A 21,149-nucleotide genomic window follows, 5' to 3' on the forward strand; every position below is an offset into this window, starting at 1 on the left:
TATACAGTAGTAGCATCACTCTGTTAGCAGTGGTACTGTCATTAAGGAGTATACTCAAAGTATACTTGATTTTTTTTTTTTTTTCTGGGTCTCTTGAATAATCATTGTGGAACACTTTATGGTTTTGTAATAAAGTAAGTATTTTGTAGCTAGATCGTTTCTTTTCATGGCCTGAGAGTCTTTTATCTGAAGACCACAAACAAACAAACAAACAAACAAACAAACAAAAACAAGATGAAATATGGTGTAGTTCTGCTTCCATAATTAAAAAATACTGTTTCAGGTAAGTGTTCGTGCCCATTAGGGAAATTTTATAAATGTAGTGACTGCTGTTCATTTAGATGAATTATAAAATAATAATAATTATTCAGACAAAAAATGTTTGCAATGTGATAAAAGAACATAAGTCTATAAATCTCGTTATGGACATCCCCCGGTGGGAACCATAAGCATATGCGCTGTTGAAGAGTGGACTGTTTTTGATGTAACACTCGACCTCGACCGCAGCGGACAAATGGAATAGCGCTGTAGTGAAACTGAACTCAAGAGAAATGAAATGTTCTGTAGGTAACACACTGATAAACTTGAGGTGACCAGGATTTTGTCCAGTTAATGATTTTTACCCAGTGTCCTCCATTCTTTAGCTAAGCGTGTCCGACTACAACAACAACAACAACAAAACCCACCGCCTTTAACGTCCTGTGTAGTTTCAGCATCATTTTAGGGAACTTATGAAACTAAAAACTTGCGAAGCTACATTGCACCTAACCTCTAACTTCCGCTAGCAGGTTTTCAGTTCAGTGCGGATTGATGTACTGTTGTGTGCATGTATGCAGCTTTGCGATTAATTCATGAGTTCTCGCACAACTTTTGACAGCTAGCTATACTCCAGGTAGGCAGCAGTCTGTTCAGAGCTTTCCAGCAGAAATGCTTTTGACTTGCATTCGTTTTTGTCAAAAGGCACCATCTTTACTGACACTCAGCCGACTACGGACAGTCCACCTGTTTCAGAAACAAACTCCTAATGGCTGGAGCTCGAGAAGTCCAGGCTTCTACTCGTCTGATTTACGATCAGCTGCAGTGTTTTGTTCAAGCCCTTCTCCATCCATCCGTCTCCTGTACCGCTTATCCTACACAAGGTCTCGGGGGAACCTGGAGCCAATCCCTGGGAGCTCGGGGCACAAGGCGGGGGACATCCTGGATGGGGTGCCAACCCATCGCAGGACGCAATCACACACACACTCACGCACAATGGACAATTTGGAAATGCCAATCAGCCTACATCGCATGTCTTTGGACTGTGGGAGGAAACCGGAGTACCCGGAGGAAACCCCCAAAGCACGGGGAGACCATGTAAACTCCACACACAGAGGGCAGAGGCAGGGTTCGAACCCTCAACCCTGGAGGTGTGAGACAACTACTAAGCCACCGTGCCCCCCGAGCCATTCTTCTATTTGTCACAAAACTATTTTGCCAAGACACCTTTCCTCTGCTCCAGTCTGTATCCAGCAGCTTCCTGTCCGCTTCACAGCCATCAGTGGTCCTGTGAAGGAGTTTCACACTTCAGCTGGACTCCGTGCGCCGCCTGCTGTGCTGCTCTGGCTGCTGGTCAAACCTCTGCACAAGGTCACAGCCATCATCCTGGGAAGGTGAGGTACATTACAGACCACTCTCATGGATAAACGTCTATCAAAACTACACCACCATCAGGGGAGGATGGGCCAAGCCACATGTCATTAAAACGATTAAAAAAACCAACAACATCAGCATTACATTGGGTTTCTTTTTTGGCATCCACATCCGATTAAGTAAGAACTAAAACACGATAAGCCATGTTGTTATAGGAAATTAATCAAAGCCTGGGTGATATGATGTGACACAAAGCAGAGCAGAGTTACCACCTGAGGTTGATTATTTTTCAATAACAGCATGTCTTGAAGTGTTTAATTACTCTTATACTATAGCAGTTTGCCAATGAGTACAGCATTTAATTTATTAATAATCTATACATCATGCTTTTAACTGTTTATCGTTACATTTAATGTTGTGGAACATACGTGAGACAAGTTAGTTTCTGTTATCAGTTATGTTATTGAGGTTATAAACGGTTGTTCCTTCTCCACCCTCTGTTTTTTTTTTTACTCTCTTTTGAAGTTAATAATACAAAAGGAACATATTGCTCTTTATGGTATGAACTCAGGTAGCAGCTATATGGTTGGGTAAGTGTCACTGAGTCTGTTGCACCAATGTTGAGCCACCAAAGCCGACAGATTTTCAGCCACCTTTAAATCTACCTTGGCAACGTTGGCCCAGTGTCAGCCATTCAGCTGAGTCAAGGTTGGATGGCGACATTGGACCAACGTCATTTTGTCCACTGGACCAATGCTGGGCCACTAAGGCCGACAGACTTTCAGCCACCTTTTAAAAAAACTTTTTTGGCCCAATATCAGACATTTTGTTGGGTGAAGATTGGGTGCACATTAGGTTATTGTTCATCTTGAGAACATGTACATGTACAAGTTATAAATAATTTCTGTCACTCCAATTTCCACATTTTTCTTCATGTACATATGGATAATTTCGGGCAAAAGCAAAGGCTAGCGAGTGGAAGCTGAGTAGTTAAAAGCAAAACTGGCAATATATATATATATATATATATATGTGTGTATATATATATATATATATATATATATATATATATATATATATATTTTTTTTTTTTTTTGTCTGCTTGTTTAGTTCTGTTTCTTCCACACTGTAAAAAAGCAGAGCTAGTGCCTAAGTTAATGCATGTGGTTATTTGGGGTTACTGAGAAAAAATGATGGCATTTAAAATACAACACTGTCAGTGTCAATAATGGACATTATGTATGAACCATTTCCCCCAATGTACATTTTTCTCATTTATTACATTTACATTCACAGTGCTGCACATATACTTTTACCTCTGAAAAACTGTTTAAAAAAAAAAAAAAAAAAAAAGCTTTTAGAGTTTCCATATCTATGCATGTAGCAGGCTGGAAGTCTTGTGCAGATTGATGCCAATGTCAGAAGCCAGCTGTTAGAATCCAGCTGTTAAGAATATCTGGTATTTGCTGTGTGACAGAACAGGACAGATTTCCTGTACGACTCTGCCTTATTTGAATAAGGATAGGTATTAAAAGCTGTGACCAGTGGTGTATGTTTAACCTACAACCATCTGCTTTTAACACCTGTCGGCTGTTGTAGATCACTTGGTGTCTGGAAACTAAATTATATTAGTCTTAGATTAACATTAAGATTAAGATGATTAACATTAGCAGGTTAAAATAATAACAGACTACGGTTTTGACTTGATGGCCAGTTTGTAGTGTTAAACACTGAAGTAGGCTACGAAACAGGTCATAATGCTCTCTTAGTTGTGATAGTTAGTTATGTTAGTATGATAACCTATAATACTTCCTGTAATACATTACCAAGTGATGTAACATGACTAAGTCTGTACTAAATTTATGCAGAGCCCACACCATGCCAACATAATTAACATTTAGATTTAGTTATTTATTTTTACATTAGCTCATTTATTAGTGTTAATTGTGGCCTATTCCCACCTGCTGTCTCAGTCTCCTCTCTTGTACTGCACTAACCAGTCGAATAGAATGAAGCGAGATCACACTTATCTGACGTACAGGTCTGAGATGAATGCTGAGCTGCCCAGATTTGTATGTGGGATCTGGCACACACACCCACAATTGCCCAGCATGTCTGCAGATCACCAAGAGACAGGAAATTTTCCTTCTTACCCAGCCACATGCACCATTGTAAGCTCTGACAATACATTTTAAGTAGCCTGGCTTAAGTAGCTTGATGGAAACCACAGTCCTATCACACCTACAAAGAACAGCAGCCTACTCTTAGTACTTCATAGTAGAATTAAGATATATGATTGCTAGTGTTCCATTTGTTATGCCATGCCTTCTAGGTAATGTTAGCTAGCTAAAAGCAAGTATCTGTCGTCCAGCTAATCTAGCTAATTGTTTATTTAAATAAGTGTTTATAATAAGTGATTATAAATTATATTAGTGCCTGTGCAGCACCAGTTTATCAGCGTAAAGTGGAACTTTTTATTTTTCAGTGTTGGACTGAGGCTGCATGTGAGTCACACCCACGGCTCCTGACCGAAGCCTCTGTCTGTCTCTCTGCTTGCAGAAGTATCAGGAAATGGTGGAAGGCTTTGCCATCCAATAAGAGGCAGCTCTTTCGTGAGTGGGCGTGGCAGCGGCGATGGCGTCTGATGGGTGTTGGCACAGGACTGCTGCTCTTCATCTCGCTCTTCTTCCTCACCTACATGGAAGAGACTCCTGTGACTGGCAGAAGCCGGTTACTGGTTTTCAGCAGGGAGAACTTTATTAAACTAACTGATCATGCTTCAGAAATGGTAGGATTTTTCTCTGTTAGATCTATAGGCTAATTGTTGTACTACTGCTACTATTGCTATAACTAGTACTACTGCTACTATTGCTATAACTAGTACTACTGCTACTGCTACTACTACTACTACTACTATTGCTACTATTGCTATAACTAGTACTACTACTACTACTGCTGCTACTACTACTATGGCTACTATTGCTATAACTAGTACTACTGCTGCTACTACTACTACTGCTACTAGTACTATTGCTACTATTGCTATAACTACTACTACTACTACTACTGCTGCTGCTGCTGCTGCTACTAGTAGTACTGCAGTAGCAGTAGTAGTACTGCTACTACTACTACTACTACTTTACTACTACTGCTACTATTGCTATAACTACTGCTGCTGCTACTAGGTAAGTCTTTAGACGTCGTTTGAAGACTGCTGTTCGGACATCTAGGGGAAGTTCATTCCACCACCTTGGTGCCAGAAAAGAGAAGAGTCTCGATGCATGCCTTCCATGTACCCTGAGAGATTTAGGCAAGTGTAGTGTAGTGTAGTGTAGGCAAGCATCAGTGTTTTAAATCTGATGTGGGCAGCTACAGGAAGCCAGTGGAGGGAGCGTAGCAATGGGGTGGTGTGGGAAAATTTAGGAAGGTTGGAAACCAGTTACTAGTACTACTGCTACTAGTACTATTGCTTTAACTACTACTGCTGCTGCTGCTGCTACTACTACTACTACTGCTAGTATTGCTATATCTACTACTGCTGCTGCTACCAGTACTGCTGCTACTACTACTACTTTACTACTACCGCTATAGCTACTGCTGCTGCTGCTACTACTACTACTACTACTACTACTACTACTACACTACTACTGCTACTATTGCTATAACTACTACTACTGCTACTGCTACTAGTGCTATAACTACTCCTACTGCTGGTGCTACTACTATTACTACTACTACTTTACTGCTACTGCTACTAGTGCTATAACTACTACTGCTGCTGTTGTTACTACTACTACTACTGCTTTACTACTACTACTACTACTACTACTACTACTACCACTCCTCCTCCTACTACTACTAGTGCTCTAACTACTACTACTGCTCCTGCTGCTACTACTACTATTGCTATAACTATTACAACTACTGCTACTCTACGTTTACTCTAATACTACTATACTTCACCTAATGTTATAATACTATTACACTACTACAACTGCTACTACTAATTCTACTATAGTACTACTATACTACTACTACTGATACTACTAATAATACTTCTGCTACTACTATACCTACTACTACTACTTCTACTACACCTACTCCTGCTGCTACTACTTCTACTACTACTACTGCTACTACTACTGCTACTGCTAGTATTGCTATATCTCCTACTGCTGCTGCTACCAGTACTACTACTACTACTACTTCTACTACTAATATTTTAATATGGTTTGGCTGATAAATGCCAGGAATGACTGCTGCCTTTGTCTAAGCCTTTACAAGCTATACAAAATATAGTACATAGTAGATTTATTGTATTACATGGTAAAAGAAACGGTGTCAGTCAGCAATGTTGAGAAGACCATAGCATTCTGCAAAGCGACATGGGTATAGTGTCCAGCTGGCTTGACTACCCAGTAACCATTCTGTGATGAGCACATGGCTGCGTGGCAGTTCTCAACTACATCACCCCATAAATGTTCATATATTTTTGAAATAATGCATGAAAAGACAAATGTTTTCTGTTTTTTTCATATGTAGCCTGTGGGTTTGAAACAAAGACATAATCATTGTTGGCCAAACACTACTGGTAGCATTGCTGTCACTATGGTTACCACCTGAGAGAGTGATTTTTATGAAAAAGGATAAAAAGCTTTTCTGGTATTTACATGATCCAGCTGAATAGGCATTGTCAATCAAGCCTACCTGAAAACTCGAGCATGGGTATCAGCAGCTATTACCTAGACTACACAGACATGTCTCACTCTATCCGGAGTTAATAAGCAGAAAAATATCAGTGTGGATTAAAGGTGTTTTCCATGCTAGGCCCAAATACTCGAGTTGATACCAGGATTGTTTCTGGGCTGGTCATCATCACAAGCATATTTTCACACACACAAATTCCTTCTAATTATGCAGTTTTATACCTCATACCACTGTTGAATGTTGACTTGTTTCTTTTCCGGACCACGTCCATGTTCGAAAACATGGAACCTGGGTAGATCTGTAATCCTAACAATAAAAGGAAAGATTTTAAAGGCAGCTTGTGTGCATTCTGAAAGTAAGGTTTCTAGTCATTCAAGTGTTTTCTGATTAATAGATCACTATAAGCTAATTATAACCTAACATATGTTATGTTTGTTACAATATTGTCTTTTTTTTATACTCCTAACCAGTACTTAGAGGAATATGGAAATTCGTTCATCCCCGATTTTGACCCCAGGCATCAGGTTGTTAAGCGAGTGGTCCAACACTTGGCTGATAGAAACCGGGATATTGAAGGGATGAATTCTGTACCCTGGACTGTTCATGTGATAGAGAAGCCCATTGTCAACGCTTTCGCCATGCCTGTAAGTGACTCAAGAGATTGAATGAATGAACCTTTACATGCAGCCAGGTTTCTAGTTATTGCTAGAGAGTCTATTCGTTTTTCTCACTTGCTTTCACATGAAGTGACCATTTGACATATGACCAGACAGACAATTGTTTTTTTTTTTCTTTTTTTTTTGTTTATGTGAGGTGTAAGGTGAGGTGATTGAAAAAACAGTGATAAAGCAAACACTGACCCAAATGCAACAATCTTGCAGCGGTGTGGTTAGTTATGGCTAAGTTGACATTGGAAAATTGCAAATAAAATATTGCATAATGCTTGTAGGCTTTTGCCCTGTTAAGAGCTAGAATTTTCGCTGTTAATAAAAAGCAATGTGCAGAAATGCATACCAGTGAATATCCAGTGAGATTGTAACAGTAACAGATGTGGTGTGTGGGCATGTTTTTATGTCTTGGTGTGGACCAAATATGTGACAGTTTTGATCTTGTGGAGGAAAAAATCCTATTTTTTTATTAAAAAACTGTAGCTTTTATTTTTTTATTTAGCATTGTAGCTTTAATTAGTTACATTAATAATTATCTCAATGGAAAATCTTCACAAGGATAATAAGACTAGTGTGTGTGTGTGTGTGTTTGTGTGTGTGTGTGTGTGTGTGTGCGCGCAACAGAATGGGATGATATTTGTCTTTACAGGAATGCTGGAGGCTGTTGGAGACGTCCATCAGCTGGCTTTTGTCCTGGGGCATGAGATGGCCCATGCTCTGATCGGTCATGCCGTAAGTGCCACACCTTCATGCCTTCATGTAGGCTGATTTACAGTAATCCTTTTGTGTAGCATGTTGCGAGAGACGCATTAGCATCCTATCATCCTCCTTGCTGTTTCGCCGCATTCTGTTTAGGAAGAAAAACACCCTTCGTTGTGTCTAAACGGCCTGTTTATCTCTCTTTTCGCTCGCACATGTTTTGCTTTCATCTCTGCATCAGCGTTTAATTGAAATGAAGTGAGCGTCCTGTCTAAAAGGCGCTAAGCGTGTTTAGGGGCGTAATTATAACATCAGTGTGCCGTTTCAGTGCTGTTGCATCATACGTTTTGGTAAGACTGTGGCCAGAATTTTGAATGAACACAGCATAGCTTGGCATGGCCCATGCTGTGGAATTAAATAATGGATAAGCTAAGCTAGTCTACATCAGACTGATAATCAAAGATGGCATAACAGGGATTTATTTGCTCAGCTGTCTTCACTGATTTTCAGTTTCTTTTTTCTTCACAATAATTTTTTCTCCCAAACGTCATTAAGAAACATTCACACAAACAACTACTCTGAGTAATTTTATTGCAGTACCCATAACTGTTTTTCAGCCTATTTAAAGTGATTAAATAAAAGTACTTTATAAAACCAAAAGTCTACATTTCTGTCCTACTCTCTTTCCCACACTTCAGAGATGCGCACAACCTTCTTGCAGTTCTTCATTACTTGACACTGTCACAGCGCTGCAGAGACACACAGTGTCTCATGTCAAACTATTACAGTTAGTCCACAAAAAAAAATCCTATTACAATTTTCATTTGCTATTTCAGCACCGAGTGCCAGTGTGTTATAGCCTTGTCAGTCATGTGAAGACTCCAGATCTTTATCTTGTCCATTAAATGTTTACCTGCGGGCTGTGCGTGTGTGAGTGTGTGAGGGATGGCAGAGGAGAGAGAGATTGGATTTTTATTAGAAGAGTGTCATGTTTATCTGCACTGAGACACAGTTCAGAATGAATGAGTGAAGTGCATTTTAAGGTCTCTGACTGCCAGGCTCATAGGACTGAAATGGCTGGCTGATATTAGAGCGAGAGGGAAGAGAGCCTCGTTTGCTCTCTGATACGACAGGCTGTTGGACTGGAATTGTTCTGATGACTCCTGCAGGTAATATAAAGTTCTGATGCCATCTGCATTGCGGCACATTTCGCTAATGCAGTTCGCCAAGGCACTCGCGGAGAAGAGTCTGATTGTTGCGCTGTTACATTAATTTCATTTGCATAATGGTATTATAGTTGTGTAATAATTACTGATTAATCTTTTGAATGAATGAACGTGTTTATGTGGGATTGTGTTTTTGTTTTGCCAGGTTTTTGCACATAACCTACTTGGATGTCAAAAAAAAAAATGGATGATAAGCAATTAACAATAATGTGCACTATAATCTCTCTCTCTCTCTCTCTCCCTCTCTCTCTCTCTCTCTCTGTGTCTCTCTCTCTCAGGCAGAGCAGGCTAGTTTGGCTCATGTGCTGGATCTGTTATCTATGATCCTGTTGACAATGATTTGGGCAATCTGTCCTCGAGACAGTCTCGCTTTGTTGGGGCAGTGGATACAAGGCAGACTAGTTGAGGTGAGACTGTCTTGTGTGTCAGTGTACCACATCCATGTAAACAAAGATATGATTATAATACATGATCTAAATTTATGTTCAATTAACGTCCGTCACGCTTAGAAATATTTGGGTGCTACTGGAAAGCTAACACTCTGCATATTAATTCTGCAGTTTTTCCTCTGTACTATTAGACATTGTGTTATTAGACATTAGTGGCAGGAACTTTTCTTTTGCACAGCACACTGTGTTTTATACAGGAAATCCTGTAGCGCTAGCAAATCTGTGCGTCTGGTTTTGAATCTAAATGTGGCCAGTAGATTGCACCTCAGTAATAATTGTAAGTCATGGAGTGTTTTAATTGAAGTTTTAATTGCAATCTCAGTCACTGTAGATTTTATTGAACCTTTTTGTTCTGCTTAACAATATACTAGCTCTTCTGTGACGGTTTTGTTGGCTTCTTTCGTTTTCTTTATGACGCTTTATTTCCCTTAAACTTTGCTTTCCTATTGTCCTTAAATAAACGGTCCACTTCCATAACCTGCTGCTGTTTGATTAAAATTACATCTATGCTCACAAATATATTGGGAAAATATCTTATTATTTATGGTAAATGGTAAAATCAATATCATATAGAGCGCAACACTAGTTTGAACCCATAATCTACAGTATATGGCATCATAAAAGTTCAAAAAATATGAAGGACATGGAGTACAAACAGATTGCTTAGAATTCCTTAAAGTATAGTATTTAATACTAAGTGTAAACTGAATAAATGTTGACAATAACAACAAAAGTAACACCAGTTCATGGTAGTGGGCACAAACCTTTGAACAGTATCACAGGTGTGTGTTGGTAGTTGGTGGTGTATTGAGTGCGTGCTCTGTTTTAGATCTTGTTTGACAGGCCTTACAGTCGGAAACTGGAAGCTGAGGCTGATCAGGTTGGACTGCAGCTGGCGGCTAAGGTACTTCACACATCAGCACTAAATAATCCTCATACAGCACAATAACACCAATGTTTTCCATTTTCATAATTTTAATCTACAGGTTAGATATAACCTTTATCACTATGGAGAGTAGATTATAGATTAGTAGAGTTTTGATGAAAACCATATCCACAGTCTGCATTAGATGGCAGTGTTCACACACAACACACACACATACACGTTTCCTGTAGAGCACACATCTAGAGCGCTCATAAGTCCAGCCCTCAAGCAGATAGCTTCTTTTTCCTACAAAAGGGCAGAGAGTGTGGTGGAAGATGTGTGAATTGATGTGAGACTGAAGGAAAGCACACTTACACACTGACGGTGAAGGTCAGTACAGTCTGCACAGAGTGTGTGACATTACACACAACCCAGGGAGGTGTCACTGATCAGAAAGGTGATAGCGTAGGTCCAACTAACAAGACTCGTTTTTATTTTGTCCTTGTACTGAAAAGTTATTGTGTCTGAGTATCCTGTTAAAACATTTGCTTCGTGCTTTAGAACTGTCACAATGTCCGTTATTTAATTCAGCCAGTAACATGCGTGTTAAACAGGAATTTCATACATTTTTTTTTTTTTTTTTTACAAATTTAAGCATAGTTCAACAAGAACAAAATTTTGAAATAATTAGCTGATTCTTCTATTATACAAAAGACTAAAAACTGTAGCCATATCCTGTAATCATTTTGAGGTCTACCTGACTGTCTACTTCTCAGCATACAATGATACAATTTTTAATCTTATGTGAAGAATATAATTTGTCATATGTATATTACTTTGGCATTACTGATGGAATAAATATAGTTCTTGATGTATGCTCCTGTAGCTTTGGTAACATGTATCATGTATATTGTTAACTCAAACTTTATAATACATGCTTTTTAATATATATATTAATATAAATATATATATTTATATATATATATATAAAATTAAATCCTTTTGGAGGTAATAAGTAACTGCTTTCAGGTGGAATATGAGTTGGTATTAAACATGTGTCAGGCAAATATCATCTCTTTATAAAATATAATAGGCTTTCATCTTCTAATTTGCAAATTAGAATGATGAAACATTGATTTTGTCCTTTTTTCCTTTTCCTGTTTACATCCTCATTTATTGTGTCTTCTCTGGTAAATCTGGAAAATCAAACTAAAGACAGACCCTGTAGCGTAGTACACATTACCTAAATACAGTATTCATAACCTTTTCTCAATACCTAGACAATTTAGAAAATTTCAGTAATGATAAGTGATCATGCCCTTCCATACAGTACCATTATACAGACATTTTTTTTTTAAATAATTGATGTAAATATCTTTTGACCACACCATCACCCACCTTTTCAGGGGCCAAAGCCCTCTTTACAGATCAGTGGTGCAAGTGTCATATGTTGTGGTAAGGCTGTGTATTTTAAAACCCATGAAAGGGGGTGTGGGGGGAGAGGACAATGAAAAACATTTGTGAAGGGGTGGGTAAGTGTAGGGTTGGGGGTGTGTCCAATCTGCATATTCATAGAAATTTCTTATTCATTACAGAAAATACATGACCTCCAAAACATGCTTTAAAGCTTCTTGTTGGAAGTAGCTTGCAGTGGGATTAAAGTCTTTGAAAGCAATTATTTTACTCTCTCTCTCACTGTGTCTCTCTCCTTTTCCTAGGCATGTGTGGATGTGAGAGCCGGGCCTGTGTTTTGGCAGCAGATGGAGTTATTTGATCAAATAAAAGAAGAGCCCACTATGCCCGAGTGGATTTCCACACACCCCTCCCACCACAGTCGCATCACACACCTTGACCATCTCGTCCCAGAGGTAACACTACACAAACCCACGTCTCTGTGTCCTACCCCACAGCTCGTGCTACTATAGTACACAAAAACATACACATCCTCCCAACTTAAATTCCTTCTCCATTACTGCCGAATGACATCCGAATGACCATCAGGTGACAACGCCTTCGTGGATTAAATCAGTGGTTTTGTAAAGTAGGGACCGGGAAGCATAACCAAGAGTCTTAAAAATATATATATTTTTTAATTTTCTTACAGTGGTCGAAATCATGACACACATTATCAAAAGGATTATATTTAGGGGTCCAAGCAGCAAAGTCAACTCACACCTAATGTGTTGTGTTGGTGCTCAGGAATAGAAAGATCTATGGCTCCGAAAAAAATTACGTAAAAATTTTAAATAATGCTCATGACATCCATCCATACTAGGGGGTCCCTGGCTAAAAAAAGATTGTGACCTCCTGGATTAAATGATAGCAGCAATAATAATATGTTGATGAACGATTTTTGGTCAAACGTCCTGTTTCTCTGGACGCTTAGTATATTACCCTGCTTTCTACTGCTTTCCTGAAGGGCAGTGCAGTTACTCCCAGGATTTTCCTTATGTATATTATGCACAAATTCTTCTTATTCCCATGTTTATTTTTCTGCATGTTAATCGAAATCCAAGTAATCTAGCACCTTAAATTTCCTTGCTTGGCTCTAAGACTTCCTGTGTGAAGCAAACACTCTAGCAGACCCACTTGAGCTGACAGTTAAATTGTGTTTTGAAGATGATCTCAAGATGATGTTGCTTTTTTTGTATAACACAAATGTAACATAACCCGGAGACATGTCGATTTGGTGCGATGAGGAGCAGTCAGAATTGGGGTTTGCGGAGCTTCCAGGCCTGTCTGAGATTTCCAGACTGGACCCAGACTAACAAGATGTCTGGAGACCACCCTGCTCCTGTGCACCCGTTAGTGTTCAAACACGTACATGCAGACACACACACACACGCACGCACACACACACGCACAGGGTGTGACTGCAAGCTCATTTGTGCTTAGCAATTCGCTCGTCAGTGCAGGGCACATTGCTTTGTTAGAGGCTAAATTATTCACTCAGAGTTTGCACGGGACTTCCTTAGTGCTTTGTTTAATGACACATGAGAGTGGCTGTAATCACTGAGGGATCAGTGGAGGCGTTCTCAGCTTGACTGGTATAGTTCCAAGAACAAGACATGATAAAATTACTATTACTATTAGCCCTTCCATTACCATGTTTCAAAATTGTATGCACTTAAAAATAAAGAACATAAGCACAATATTTGCTGAGTATTACAGTGTTCTGACATCTCTAGCTACACGTTTAATACAATCGACTGTAAAAGCATCAAAGTTCTCCTAAAAATCATCTCGGGGGAAAACTCTGGTTTCCATGGTGCCCCAGGCTCTGTAAACAGGATCAAAAAACAAATCTAGTGGATCATTAACATTTAGTTATACTTGTCTGTCAATCATGTTGCTGGTCACAATGTTTTCCCTCATGCATTAGCTTTTAGGTGTTCTGTTGTATGCAACTCATATTATCTGGGGGCTTGGCTTTGAAGGAAATAGCAAACTGCCCTCAAATGAACTTTTTTTTTCAACTAGATTAGTTACATCAGCATTGATAAACTGTAAAATGTGTAGCTAGTGTGGTTTCTTCAGTTCAGCAGGTGACAAAACTGTTGAAAATCACAGAATTTATTTACATCGTGTGTGAAGTTCATTAAAATAACTCAGCGTGATTGACTCCCGCCTGAAAAGTGTGTCGCACGCAATACATTTAATTTACCGTGCATGGCCCATGGCGGTCAGTCAAAATACAGCACAACTCATGCTTTCATGACAATAACTAATGGTTCACCTTTTGCTGAGAAAGCTAATAGCAAGCTAATGAATATTTCATAAACATTCTGGGTCTGCTTTATGAATATTGTAAACCAACAGTGGGATGGAGTGGCAGAAAAGAGCACACAACAATTTACAGCAAGGTTTGGACAAATCATAAATTCATTAGCTAGACCTCCAGGCAAGTGGAAGCTCCAGTGTGTTTTGGGTGCGTGGAAAAGCACATTTTCATGTTTACACTTATGCAAAACTTGAGCAAGACCGAGACGTTGGCCGTTGTTTTGGTTATGAGATAAGGTGATTTGTCCTTGCATCACACACAGAGGATATTATTCCATTCTTCCAGATATGACAGCTTTGTGCTGTATTTTATTTTACTCATTTTCATCAGTCTTTCTGCAAACCTGCATGTTTCTGGTTCAGATAACATTGTCTGTCCACCATGCATGCTAATTAAAATCATTAACACCTACTTGTCCGTTAGGCAACTGTGTATAAAAAAACTAATAGTGTAAAAATCACACCATGTATTAAAGACAATTAGGACTAATACAAAAATACATTAAAAAAATTAGATATGATACCTTTGAAGAAAGGGGCTCCATTTGAACAGCTAGCTTTGGCTTATTCCCCAAATCAGTAACTATACCTTTAAAGCAGGAAAGGAGTTTACATTTTCTCACACCATAAATTCCTCACCCAGGAATATGTATGGCTTTATACTTCTAGTTGTTTTGAATCTTGTATGGCTCAACACTTCTCAAGCTCTGCCTGAAATCCCCACCAACACCTTCCCTTTTGCTGTCGATGAATCAATATATGTGCGTGTTTGTGTGTGTGTAGATGAAGAGCTCAGTTTGACGCAGGGAAAAAGAAAGCTGGTGAGTGAGTGAGTGAGTTGAATATGGAGGACACTCGTTTACAGAAACATGCACAGCTATCTCTCCCGTCACAAGCCACTGGCTCCACAAAATGGCTCTTTAATATATGATGCAAAGTGGTGGTGGCTGGGAAATGTGCCGCATGGGTGTGAATGTGTGTGAGTGTGTGTGTGTGTATTAGTCACACACAGGGGCTTACTTAACCTTCAGCGTGAACCTGAAGCGGTGAGTGAAAGAATCCTGCCTGTATACTGGCACTGAGGTGCCTCAAACACAGGGGGAACAGATGGTAAAGATGTTAATCGTCCATCAAGCTTGTGTGTGTGTGTGTGTGTATCTTTTCACAATCTTAGTATGCCTCCATTACTCCATGGGGAAGTATGTCCTGTAAGAGACCCCACTCTCTCTTCATTCATTTTCCTTTAATGAAAGCGACGCATCCGCCATGTGCTACTTAATTACCAGTACCACAGTTAACATTCAGTCCAGTTGCTCCACTGTTGCTCGTTACATGGTTCTGGTGCACAAGGTTACTCTTTTGGTTAAAAAAAAAAAAAAAAGCAAGCGTTCAGACTTTCAAAGCAGCGCTGAGTGGCAGTATCCACTCACCTATGGAGAAGTGAAAGAGGAGGTGAGTCATCTTGGTCTGAAGTTGAATAAGTGCAGATCCTCTCACATTATTTGTTCTTTCTCTCTCTCTCTCTCTCTGTCTCTCTCTCTCTCTCTCTCTCTCTCTGTCTCTCTCTCTAGTGAATACTAGTGATAGGTATTTAGGGTACATTTATCGTCAAGTAAATTTACATTTAGTCATGTAGGAGATGCTCTTATACAGCATGACTTACAAAATGTGCATTTAAAGGCACAATGATACCATGTACTTGAACTCATCAGTAAAAAAAGTCTGTTGTATAAGATTATTTGCAATTACAAAAGCAACATCTGTAGGCAGCTGGTTTAATGAATAAAATGTCTCCAACAAACAGTTACAAAAATTGCTATGCTATATGTCCAAAAGTATGTGGACACCTGACCATCACACCTACATGTGCTTGTTGAACATCCCATTCCAGGTTTATTCCCCCTTTACTGTTATAATGAGCTCCACTCTTCTGGGAAGGCTTTCCACTAGATTTTGGAGCGTGATTGTGGGGATTTGTGATCATTCAGCTATAAGAGCATTAGTGAGATCAGGCACTGATGTTGGATGAGGAGGTCTGGAGTGCAGTCTGTGTTCCTGTTCATCCTTCAGTACTCATGACCATTACAAGTGGATACCACTTAGCAAGATCTCTTTAGCGTAGTGCTTAATGGTCATTTTGAGTCATTGTTAGTGATGTTTCTGTTAATAGGTTTTTTCCAGGGAAGGACCTCCTTGCTCTTTTGTAGCAGAAACTGATCTATGCATTACTGCCCTTACATATGATAGATAGTTCTATCTATACAGACTGTTCTTTTCTTACCCAAAAGAGGTATACATCTTTTATCAGTTCTTAAAGGCGACTAGAGGAAACATAGAAGGATGTGCTGCTGTAATGTGCTCCTTTGGGTAAATGTTACCTAATAAGCTTTGGAAAAGCACTCTTTCATCAAGTGCCTTGAGTTCCTTTTAATGGCCTGATCTTCAAACATCTGTGAGCTCCTTAAATCTGTCTCCCTGGCTAATGAAAAGAGTTTGCTGGAGAGCTGCATCTGATGTTTTCTCCCACAGAGGTTGTTCGGAATAACGATTTGACTCGCAAAAGCGTCCATGTTAAGCTTTTAGCTACGCAACCTTATTCAGCTCTACGCTTACTGTTCTTTAGCTGTTTCAGTGCTGTCACAGTCTAACAGCCTTGCTTGCATACCATTATTTTATTATATAGCTTTTGTATACTGGCTTTTGTCCTCTGACCCAGAGGGAGGTCAGAGATCAGCCCCAGGTAAAATGGTTTGTGTGGAGTGAATATGAGTACTGTCCAACCTTAAGGCTGAGTGGGTTTGGTCTGATTTATACTTTTATCAGTCCGACACATCCAACCATCGTTTTGGTATTAAACTTCCGTAAGCTATGTAATCTACACAGGATTTTGTTGATTGTAAGATCAGAAGTCATGTGTGTCTTGTGTATCCGCTTGTTTTGTTTCTGCAGGCTATAGAGCTCCGTGCGAGATGCGGCTGCCCTGCCCTTCCTGACCCTGATCCCCGGGCTGTCTTTTCCAAGATTGCACAAAAGTTGCTTGAGGACGCAGAGAAAGGAAAAAACAAAGCAAAAAGAGAAGAGAAGGAGAGAGAACGAGCGGCAGGCACACAGCAGAGAGTCCAGCCTCAGTTAGGGGCAGCGTTGGTGATATCAGCCCAACAGCAGACTCTGCTCAGTAAAGAAGACTTAACAGAAATCAGACTTCTGCGTAAAGAGGTTGAACCAAAAACGAATGGAAGCTAGAAGGGTCATTTTATATGATGCGCCATACTTGATTTATCAGTAGCTTCTGTTCCCAAGCAAATAACAGCTGTTATTGCTCTGTATGGTCAATAACTTTATTATAAACCCTGTTCTTCAGGTTACCCAGGTTTAGCAATCTGGCAATAATACGAATTAACATTAAGTGACTGCAGATGTTGGCCTTGTAGCCAGCTGTGACAGGTCCGTTTTACCTGACTGCCACACAAACTTTTGCTATAGCTAAAGCTATTTAGCTGTGAAAAATGTGAAGGCTGTGCAATAACGAATAATATGTGAGCTATTACTTTCCATATAAATGTGAACATCATACGAACAAGGCAATGATTGTAAGCAAGGGTTTGATTAGCTTTAATGTTAGGATTAGCATAATAGCCCCATGCAGATGAAGCTACGTATAATTGACTTTTATTTAATTTATTCACAAAAGGCCAGAATCAGACTTTATTATCATGTTTAGGTGCTAGCACTGGCCTCTTTATTGTAGATACTGAATGTATCCTGAGGAAATATTATGGTTGCTGCTACAAAGGTTCCTGTTTTTGCTTATACATCACAGCAGTTTATCACTATGCAAAGATATTTAAATGTAATAATTGATAAGATAATTTGAGATTATAGTAATTAACAGATATGACTGGTCTCTGTCTATGTAAGTATACTGAGCATATGATATCCGCTTGTCTGTTAGGCTGGCATTATACTTTACGTGTACTGTATGTGTGCGCAACAATGTTTACTCGACTGTATACTTGACTGTATTTGGGGAATTAAAAGAAAAAAGCCTAGAACCACTAGGCCTGTTGCTGACCTCATGTCCTTTATTGCCCCATTGGTATTGCATCTTGCAAATGTTAAATTCTTAGGATGTCCACACCCACTGTGATGAGTGACCTCAACGATAGGTGGGCAGCCATGTTGCGCACACATACGTGTAGATACAATAAAATATCTCACAGCCTTAAGATGGCCTTTGTGGCACATGTTCTGGTTTTGTTTTCTGTGTATAGCATTGGTTCCCAAACTAGGGGTAGCGACCCCACATAGGGTTGCTTGATTTATAAATGGGGTCGCGAGAAACTCACAAAATCTCTTCCTTTGTGATATTAATTTATTTTACAAATTGATATTAGAAATATTTACTGGGAGTCGTAGTCAAACAAGCCACATTTGCATTAAGAGTTGAATTTATTATGCAAGGAATATTCTCATAGTTTTAAGTCACTTTTGGTACACGTGACTGACATAATGTTGGTGTTCTTTCGGCTGTTCCCCTTTGGGGTCGCCACAGCAGAGCATTGGTCTACATATTTGATTTGACACAGTTTTTTTAAAATGTGAAATCCTTATATACCTATCGTGTGTTTCTATAAGAATGTGCCAGATGATGGCTGTGGTGAAAAGAAAAAAAAACAATAAACATTTTTATCATTGCCATTTTAGGGTGAGTGTGGTTATTAAAGATGATGTTTCTCTTCCCAGGCATTCTGGTAGACAGGTGCCTGTCACGAGGGACTCAGAGCAGACCTGCAGTGCCTCCTGGGATCCGGCCGCTAATACAGTCCCAGTATCTGGCCAGTGTGTTTGGGTGAAAATTGGTAGCATGGTCTAAGTGCTTCCTTTGCTTTCGAACACGCCATGCTCCTTGGGCCCGCTGGTCCCATAGGAGAGCTGAAGCAGAAACTCATTACTAGCTGTAAAATTGCGTAAAGAACATCAAGCTGCTGGCTGTCACCCACCAAGTCAATTAGAAAGAGGAGAGGAGAGGCCTGGAGGGAGTATGAGGAGATGTGAGAAAGCTGGAAAAAGAGGTGTGGATTTTTACACATAGGGCTGGACAGTTGGGGAGATGCAGTCAACTGTAGTTTGGACATTTATCATACAGATCAGACATGCCAGGACTTTACCGAAGGTTTGATGGCATGTACTGGCTCCAGACTCTTGACCTTGAGGCTAGCATGCTTGCTGGATTGCTGAACGGTCTAGAAGAGCCATCTTTGGACTGATTAATCCCAAGTATTGAAATGAGTTGTGTGCGACAGGGGAACAAGGTAAGTACACTTGGTGGCAGTATAAACTATAAACCTAAAATGTGGGCCAGTATTCAAAAAAAATGGCTTAAATATACAGCAAAAGCAATCTGTCGTAAAAGTTCCATTGTTTTTCTATGGTTCCTATGGCGATATGAACGACTTCTGAAATGCCTCAGTAAAAAACATGACCTACCTCATCTTGCTTCTTATTCACTATGTGTAACCTGATAAAAAAAGATAAATAAAACTCTCTCGGCTTCATGATTTGCAACCTGCAGCTCAGTAAGCACAAATATTAACATCCTTCTGTGATTTCTTTCTGATACTGCTGGTTTTATCAAACAACCGTCTCTGTGCAAGCAGAAAGATGCTGACTGGCCGGTCACACTTGCGTGGCCTGTCCTGGGTTCAAGTGATGAATGTAAATCAGCCATGCAGCATGTAGAACGAATTCTGCACTCTGAGCCTTTATGCTGTCTGTGTAAAAGGATCCGAATCAGAAGTGAGGTGCTGGAAGAGCAGAATGGTGAGGGATTTCTGACCAAATGGCCTGCGTATCTGATGGTGGGTGATGCATTTGTGTGTATGTCTAGATCTAGCGCTTCTTCTTTATTCTTTATTAAAGTCAGAATAAAGACATGTGTGGGCAGGCAGATTGGTCCATGTCCCAGTGTGTAGGTGTCCAGACAGTTTCCCATAATGCTGTTTACGGTGAACTTTAACCCCTTTTATAAGGTTCATTTCACAACCTCACCCACACACCTGCTGTCTGACTGAATATTAAATCTTCCTTTCTAAAAAAAAAAAAAAAAAAGGTCAGAAAGGAGAGTAGCACCACGTCCAATGTTTGAATGCTTTCAGTCCTGTAAGTCTACAATTCAGACTTCCTTCCTTATGTGCTTTGAACATGAACATCTTTTCAGCACTAGACATCATCAGCTTGAAAATTCAAATTCAAATTTTATTTGTCACATGCATAACCATACACATAAAGTACGACTTGCAGTGAAATGCTTTGTACAACTGTTCCAACATAGAAAAGAACATATAGAAAAATATATACATAAAATATATATATATATATATATATATATATATATATATATATATATATATATATATACATAAAGAAAAATATAAAGAAAAGTATTAAATATTTGAAAAATATATACATAAAAAAAGTGTATAAGAATATATGGATATATGGATTGTGGCAGCAGTCCGACAGTACCGGTATAAAGTGCAGATATGTGCAGTTTTGTGCAATATGTACCGTTAGTGCGATGTAATGTGCAACAATGACAATGCGCAATAAATGCAATACTAAATTGCAATGCTAAAATAAATTATTAACATTATGTATGTAGATGGAGGTTGGGGGTCGGGGGTTGATGTCTATTTCTTGGTTTCTTTCAGAGAAATGGACATCTATTCTCCTATGTATCTGTGTAGCCATGTTTCTGTCTTTTTTATTGTCTCACAGTAAGATGGTGCTTGTACTGTATATGTCCTAGTTCAAATTATAGTTTGGTGCTGTTGAGAATGTACTTCATTATTTTTATTCTCTGTCAAAAAAAGGTGATCTCCACTGTCTCCATTCAACCTTTCCAAAATAACAAAATATACATGTCCTGGATCAGACACCAGAATGAACACATGTGGACTAAAGGAGCTTGAAGGGAATGTGGGGCAGCCTGGAATTTTTTTTCTAAGAGCATATCATTCATTGGCACTTGGCAGCTGGTCACAGCAACACATCCAGCACATTTTAAAGGCTTGAAATTTTATGTCGTACACCTTTTAAGGGGAAAAAAAGAGCTCTTTTATGCTTT

The 21,149-nt window shown here is 39.3% G+C and overlaps 1 protein-coding gene across 1 annotated transcript; it reads left to right on the forward strand.

Moving 5' to 3' along the window:
* The first annotated feature begins 299 nt into the window (after positions 1–299).
* Positions 300–20,055, forward strand: oma1 (OMA1 zinc metallopeptidase). The gene is made up of 8 exons (XM_034313881.2): positions 300–1,649; positions 4,189–4,417; positions 6,807–6,980; positions 7,629–7,736; positions 9,208–9,336; positions 10,208–10,282; positions 11,962–12,111; positions 16,973–20,055. The coding sequence occupies exons 1-8, from the start codon at positions 928–930 to the stop codon at positions 17,264–17,266; spliced, it is 1,881 nt and encodes a 626-aa protein (XP_034169772.2). The 5' UTR covers positions 300–927; the 3' UTR covers positions 17,267–20,055.
* Positions 20,056–21,149: the final 1,094 nt, after the last annotated feature.

The sequence above is a fragment of the Pangasianodon hypophthalmus genome, chromosome 19 (genome assembly GCF_027358585.1).
Source record: "Pangasianodon hypophthalmus isolate fPanHyp1 chromosome 19, fPanHyp1.pri, whole genome shotgun sequence".
Taxonomy (NCBI): Eukaryota; Metazoa; Chordata; class Actinopteri; order Siluriformes; family Pangasiidae; genus Pangasianodon; species Pangasianodon hypophthalmus.